This window comes from Engraulis encrasicolus, chromosome 22, assembly GCF_034702125.1.
Source record: "Engraulis encrasicolus isolate BLACKSEA-1 chromosome 22, IST_EnEncr_1.0, whole genome shotgun sequence".
Lineage (NCBI taxonomy): Eukaryota > Metazoa > Chordata > Actinopteri > Clupeiformes > Engraulidae > Engraulis > Engraulis encrasicolus.
This window is the reverse complement of record NC_085878.1, coordinates 9,383,717-9,391,216: the sequence shown is the minus strand read 5'-3', so window position 1 is coordinate 9,391,216 and position 7,500 is coordinate 9,383,717. Positions and strand designations below refer to the sequence as shown.

The 7,500-nt window shown below is 47.6% G+C and overlaps 1 protein-coding gene across 1 annotated transcript in view; it reads right to left on the bottom strand.

Moving 5' to 3' along the window:
- Nucleotides 1-7,500, bottom strand: part of LOC134439241 (beta-2 adrenergic receptor-like) — a 13,784-nt gene that overhangs the window by 8 nt on the left and 6,276 nt on the right. The window contains exons 2-4 of the mRNA XM_063189139.1: nt 3,458-3,722; nt 2,140-2,752; nt 1-859 (exon numbers count right to left, since the gene is read on the bottom strand). The exon at nt 1-859 is cut by the window's left edge and continues 8 nt beyond it. Of these exons, the coding sequence (XP_063045209.1) occupies nt 7-859; nt 2,140-2,752; nt 3,458-3,722 (1,731 nt within the window). The 3' untranslated portion in view covers nt 1-6. The remainder of the gene's footprint in view (nt 860-2,139; nt 2,753-3,457; nt 3,723-7,500) is intronic.

Sequence of the window (7,500 nt, the reverse complement as noted above, 5' to 3'; positions counted from 1 at the left end):
TGTGTGTTATGATACACTCATTCTCTCCTTGTGGCAGTTTCCGTTAGAGTTCATGTGTCCGTGCGTGTGTGTGTGAGGCAGCGGTGACACACACCTCTCCTGTGTGTGTGTGTTCAGCGTACAACCCTCCTCCTCAGTGTGTACAGTCAGCTCACCTGCGTCCCACACATCATCCAACCCCGCCTCTGTGTGCGACTCCTCCCACACGCCATTAGACCCCTCCCCTACACCATGAGACCCCTCTCCAGAAGTATTAGGTCCGTTCCATGACTCGTTGAGTCTGTTGCAGGACTCGTCATGCCCCTCCTCTGTGGTCATAGGCCCAACCCTTCCAATGTTTAGCTCCTCCCCTGTAGTCACAGGCCCCGCCTCCCCAATGCTTCGCTCCTCCCCTGTAGTCATAGGTCCCTCCATTGATTGTAGAATAGAACTGGATGCCAACCTTCCATTCCGTTTGTTCTCAAGTTCTAATATACAATCAATGGGTTCATCTACTGCGGCAATAGGTCCGTTCCCACTCCATGATTCCATGTCAAGCCCCGCCTCGGTAGTCATCGGCCCCACCTCCCCGATGCTTAGCTCCTCCCCTGTAGTCACAGGCCCTGCCTCCCCCATGCTTAGCTCCTCCCCTGTAGTCACAGGCCCTGCCTCCCCCATGCTTAGCTCCTCCCCCGCATCGCTCTGGCCACTGAAGCTGTACGTGGCCTCCGCAGTGTTGGGGGTGTGGGTGTGTCTACGACGACAGATCCCACCCCTTTTCAGGTGCAGCAGCTGGGAAAAGGCGTGTCTGAAGTCGGGACTCCGCCCATAGATGATGGGGTTGAAGGCGGAGTTGGCATAGCCCAGCCAGTTGAGGAGTCTAGAGAGAGAGGGAAGGAGAGAGAGAAGAGAGAGAGGGAGGGAGAGGGAGGGAGGGAGGGAGAGAGGGAGAGAGTGAGTAGGTAGAGAGAGAAGAGAGAGAGGGAGAGAGAGAGAGAGAGAGAGATAGAGAGAGAGTGAGAGAGAGCGAGTAGGGAGAGAGAGATAGAGAGGGAGGGAGAGAGAGAAGAGAGAGAGGGAGAGAGAGAGAGATAGAGAGAGAGAGCGAGTAGGGAGAGAGAGACAGAGAGAAGGAGAGAGAGAGAGATAGAGAGGGAGGGAGAGAGAGACAGAGAAGGGAGAGAGAGAAGACCTTAGAGGCAAGTCACACTGTATGTCACAAGTCAAATCATAACGAGGAGGGAGAGATAGATAGAGAGGGGGGGGGCGAGAGAGAGAGAGAAGAGCTTGGAGGCAAGTCACACTGTACTTTAAGTCACAAGTCACATGAGGATAGGAGATTAAATGGGGTCAAATTAAAAGAGACATATGTAGCAATAAACATGCTCGTACCTGGCCAGGGGACAGGGTAGTAGTATATACGTATATAGAAGTATAGTACAGCTGATTACCTGAAGGGTAGTGGATATATGATAGTGGTTACCTGAAGGGCAGTGGATGTATGATGGTGGTGTTTACACCTGAAGGGTAGTGGTGAAGGGAGATTGTAGCCGTATTATAGTACTAAAGTAGTAGTAATGTACTACAGTAGAGTGGACATATGATGGTGGTGTTTACGTGAAGGACAGTGGCGAGGAGAGAGGGTAGTAGTAGTATAGTATTACAGTAGTAGTGGTAGTATTACAGTAGAGCTGATTGGCTGAATGGTAGTGGGTTGTGGTTACCTGAAGAGCATTGTTCGAAGGCAGCGGGTAGTACAGTAGTATTACAGTAGAGCTGATAATCTGAAGGGTAGTGGCAATGGAAGAGGGTAGTTGTAGTATTACAGTAGTAGTAGCCTATAGTAGGCTACCGTACAGCTGGTTACCTGAAGGGCAGTGGATATTTGATGATGGTGTTAACGTGAAGGGCAGTGTATATAGTCATTACCTGAAGGGTAGTAGTATAGTATTACAGTAGAGCTGGTTACCTGAAAGGCAGTGATGAGGAGAGAGGATAGTAGTAGTATAGTACTACAGTAGTAGTAGTAGTAGTAGTAATGGTTACCTGAAGGGCAGTCGTGAGGGCAGAGGGTGGTAGTAGTACTAGTATATAGTACAGCTAGTTACCTGAAGGGCAGAGGGTGGTAGTAGTACTAGTATATATCGTACAGCTGGTTACCTGAAGGGCAGTGGTGAGGGCAGAGGGTGAAAGACAGCGATGACGTTGAGGATGAAGAAGGGCAGCCATGACGCGATGAAGACGCCCATGATGACGCCCAGCGTACGCAGCGCGCGGAACTCCCGCCGACCTCGCCGCTGGGCCGCCGAGTGTGCGTGAGAGATACCCTGCTTCTGCGTCTGCCCCTCGGTGTATCCGTGCGGCCTCTCCTGCTGCTGAATCTTGCGCAGCTGAGCGCGGGCCTCCTGGAAGACGCGTGCGTACAGGATAGCCATGATGGCCAGGGGCAGGTAGAAGGAGACGGCCGACGAGGTGAGGGCGTACGCTGCGCTGACGTGGAACTCGCAGCACCGCGGGTCGGCAAGGCAGCGGTGGGCCTCGGGCGCGTCCTCCAGCCACCAGTGCAGGTGTATGGGTGGGAAGGAGAGAAGTGCGGCCACCAGCCACACGGTGAGAGCTAGCAAGCGAGCGCGACGCTTGCCCAGCAGGCCGCGGTAGCGTAGCGGCGACGTCACGGCCAGGTAGCGGTCCAGCGCGATGGCACACAGCGTCCCGATGCTCGCCGTCACACACAGCACGTCCACCGCTGTCCACAGCTCACACAGGAAGTTACCTAGGCAACATGGAATGTTGACATTAGTCGGAAAGTTATCACAGGTGGTTTCTTGGGCAACAGGGAAATGTTTACAGGAAGTTAACTTGGCAACATAGAATGTTGGCGTTAGTCAGAATGCAACCACAGGTGTGGTTTCTTGGGCAACAAGGAAATGTTTACAGGAAGTTTTCTGGGTAACACTTTAATGTTTATATTAATTAGCAAGAACATCTGTAAAGCATCTGTACAAATACAGATACGAATAAAATAAAGTAATACACCAATATAGTAAACCAATAATTAAGTAGCCTATAATCTTTTGAGTTTTGAATGTTTGACCCTACAAATACAAATACAAATACAAATACAAATACAAATACATATACAAACACAGTTATTATTATTACTACTAGTAGTAGTAGTACTGTAGTAGTAATAGTTAGTAATTGAGTAATTGAATAGACATTGAGGTGCTGTTTCCACGTAGCCTGATATTTTTGAATGTGGATATTTGTTTATACTGTTTAGGTGTAAACACAACATGTGGATAAAAATAAAAACTCCATTGAAACAGGTGTGTTTTAGACCCCAATTAAAGTCTGATTTTTGATTTGTGGATTTTAAAACTCTATTTACGGAAGTCCAATACCAATGCGTCTCCAAAAATATCTGCATACGTGGCCACAGCACCTAAAAGAGTGAAAAAGAATTGCTAATAGTTGCCTAGCAACCAGCGGTAGCCGAGGAGGATGTACCCGCCCCCCGCGGGGACCACGACGATGCCCATGACGAGGTCGGCACAGGCCAGCGAGGACACGAAGACGTTGGTGGGCGTCTGGAGCCGTGGGTAGCGGGCGATGGCCGCGATCACCAGCGTGTTGCCCACGACGATCGCCAACACCAGAATAGCCACGACAACCACCAGCACTGCCACCGCCACCTCCGACAACTCACCAGGAGGGGGAGTCGGAGCTGAGGAGTTCACGATCTGCAGAGGACACACACACACACACACACACACACACACACACACACACACACACACACACACACACACACACACACACACACACACACACACACACACACACACACAAACACAAACACATTTACTTCTTTATTTGGATTGACAGATATACATTTATCATGGCACGATCCAAATTTGGTTTAAAAGGAGTCCTGTACAGCACTAGAATCTTCTGTTCATAATGTTAAATGTGGCACCTGCGTTTCCATATGAAGAGGCCTCCAATTTGTTTACCAACTTGTTTACCACCGCACATGCTTGACACCATCTAAAGCAAAGTTGTTCATCTTGGTCTCAAGAGAGATGGACAGACCAATGATATGGATCACTGGAACCATGTTGTGTGCTCTGAAGAGACCAAGATAAACAAATTTGCTTTAGATGGTGTCAAGCATGTGTGGTGGTAAATGAGTGAGTTTTACAAAAAAAAGTTTATCCTCTCAATATTAAAGCATGGTAGTGGGACTTACATGGTTTGGGGGTGCATGAATGCTGTCAACATTGGTAATCTGAATTACACCAAAGGAAACATGCATGTCAACATGCACTGTGGCTACTGAAGCAGATCATGATACTCTCCATAGGATTGCATTCAAATCTCTCAGCGATTTATTTAAGCCAGACTCAAAATGTAAAAGTTCAATGTAAAAGAAAGGTTGAAACTCACACCAATCACCTCCCTTTTACCAGAGAGAGTAGAGAGAGAGAGGTTCCATTGGCCCATTGTTTCCGGGTTCTATTATTGGGGGGGAAATCCCCCTTTAGGCAGACCTAGGCAGACCTAAGGACTGTTCTATTCAATGCTAGGAGCATTATGACACGCCCCTTTAGGGAGACCGGAACCTGGTCACGTTAGGTGCCCATAGCAACCTATTATGTTGGCATATCTCTATATACTTAAAGAATCTCTGCTTTTACCCCCTTTTCTTTTCGAGGCGATTCGAGCCAACACAGCCCCTCTCTACCGGAATCTAATCTGGGGTGTACTGTACTAACTTTTGTGGCCAATGTTCAAACATTAATGGCTGTATTTTGATTTTTTTTCTGGGTGGACAAGAAATGTGTGTGTGTGTGTGTGTGTGTGTGTCTGTGTGGTGCCCGTGTGTGTGTGTGTGTGTGTGTGTGTGTGTGTGTGTGTGTGTGTGTGGTGCCCGTGTGTGTGTGTGTGTGTGTGTGTGTCTGTGTGGTGCCCGTGTGTGTGTGTGTGTGTGTGTGTGTGTGTGTGTGTGTGTGTGTGTGTGTGTGTGTGTGTGTGTGTGTGTGTGTGTGTGTGTGTGTGTGTGTTGTATAATGGGATCAGAGGGTGATGTCTTCAGTGTTGACAGTTATGTGGCATTCCTCCAGGGCTGCACACACACACACACACACACACAGACACACACACACACGGACACACACGGACACACTCAACACAGACACACACGGACACACACGGACACACTCACACACACACACACACACACACACACACACACACACACACACACACACACACACAAAGAGACACACACACATGGACACACACATGGACACAGACATACCCACGGGCACACATGGACACAGAAGTACACATACACACATACATGGACGAATGGACGAATGGACAAATGGACAAATGGACAAATGGACGGACACACACACACACACACACGTACACGGACACGCACATGCATGCGCGCACGCACGCACACACACACACACACACACACACACACACACACACACACACACACACACACACACACACACACACACACACACACACACACACACACACACTATTCCTCTCATTACACACACACACACACACTATTCCTCTCATTACACACACATCCACATTATCCAAACACACTCACAGACTCTCAGACAGTCTCTTTCTCTCTCTCTCTCTCTCTCTCTCTCTCTCTCTCTCTCTCTCTCTCTCTCTCTCTCTCTCTCTCTCTTTCTCTCTATCTCTCTCTCTCCCTCTCTCTCTCTTTCTCTCTTTCTCTCTCTCTCTCTCTCTCTCTCTCTCTCTCTCTCTCTCTCTCTCTCTCTCATCAACACACACTTATTCGTCTTCTCTCGTCTGGTCCTCTCAGACAGACACTCTTTCACCCTCAGACAATAAATCTAGCACACAGGCGTTCCCTATCTCTTTGCATAAACACACACATAGCAGAAGAACATGCGAACGTCTGTAGGGATGGAGGGACACACATGTACAGCATGTTCGAAGGTCTAGACAGGAGTATACCGTACAACGCCTGCTGTGAGAACAGACAGCATGTTGACCGTATGTACAGCAATTTAGCAAAAGAATCAGAGGTGTCAGGGGTTAAAGTGTGACTGAGTCACCAGGGCCCCATGTATACAGGCACACACTCCGATGTATGTAGATATATGGCTGGGGGGCCCATTGGAGCTGATTGTACATAGAGCCCTAAATTTGCTGCTACGCCCCTGATAAGAATGGACACACGTGTATGAGCAGGACAGTTATTTTTTATTTTATTTTATTTATTTGTACATGAGGAATGCCTCTTGAGATGCAACATCTCATTTCATTTTCAGAAGGGTCCCCTTGAAACTGGACAATATTTACCTATTAGAATAGAAAACCCATGTGTTGTATGTATAGCTACACTATATTACCCAAAGTATACGGTACATAGCCTGCTGTAAGAACAGACAGTATGTTGACAGTATGTACAGCTGGTAATGGGTATGAAAATGGGCACACGTGTATGAATGGATAATTGTGTGCTGTTTTGTAATGCAGGGGTGGGCAATAGAATTACAATAGTGTTTCTCATGGAGGGTTCTACAGCCCCCCAGGGGACACAGGTGGGGGGGGGGAGGTTGGGGGTGCCTAACTGAGCACCCCCCCCCCCAGCTGTATCCTCTGGGGGGCTGTAGAACCCTCCATAGGTTATGAAGGGGGCACCTGTTCAAAAGGGGACATCACAAGGTTACTCAAGTTACTCAAGTCAGCTTTTATTGTCACTTTCTTCATGTGCACAGGTCATACAAGGAGATTGAACTTGCATTTCCGTGTCTACCCCATGCATGCCAGAACATAGACATACACAGGATTGGCGTTTACAGATTGACATCAAAGTGCAAGACATGACAAGTAACAGTGATGAACCAATAACGAGATAAAGTAATAACAGCTGAACATTTAACATTGATGATAGAGGATGGACCAGCGATGAACCAACAACAATAAAGTGTTGAAGTGATAAATAACAACTAAACATTTAGCATATAGGAGGGAAATAAAGAATAGAAAGACATAATAACAGAAAGATATACGGTCAAAGGGGTATATGTTCAAAAAAGCTTGAGAACCAGTGGTTTAGAACAGTGTTTTCCAACCAGGGGTACGTGTACCACTAGGGGTATGCGAGCACATTGCAGGGGGTACTTGGAAAAATAAAAAAATGTATGGAACATAGTCACATTGTAATATAGAGCATGAGTTAAGGGGTACTCATGGTATGACAAGGAAAAAAAGCTTAGGGGGTACGCAAGACAAAAAGGTTGGGAAACAGTGGTTTAGAATATCGACTGAAGGACCAGATGTCGCAGACAACTTTTGACATTATATTACATTACACTTAGCTGTCACTTCTGTTCAAAGCAACTTATAGATATTTACAGGCGTGGGCCTACTGTATCGGAGCAGTCTGGGTTAGATGCCCTGCTCTAAAGGGCATTTCAGCCATGGGGTGAGGTAGGGAGTAGAAAGGTGGGA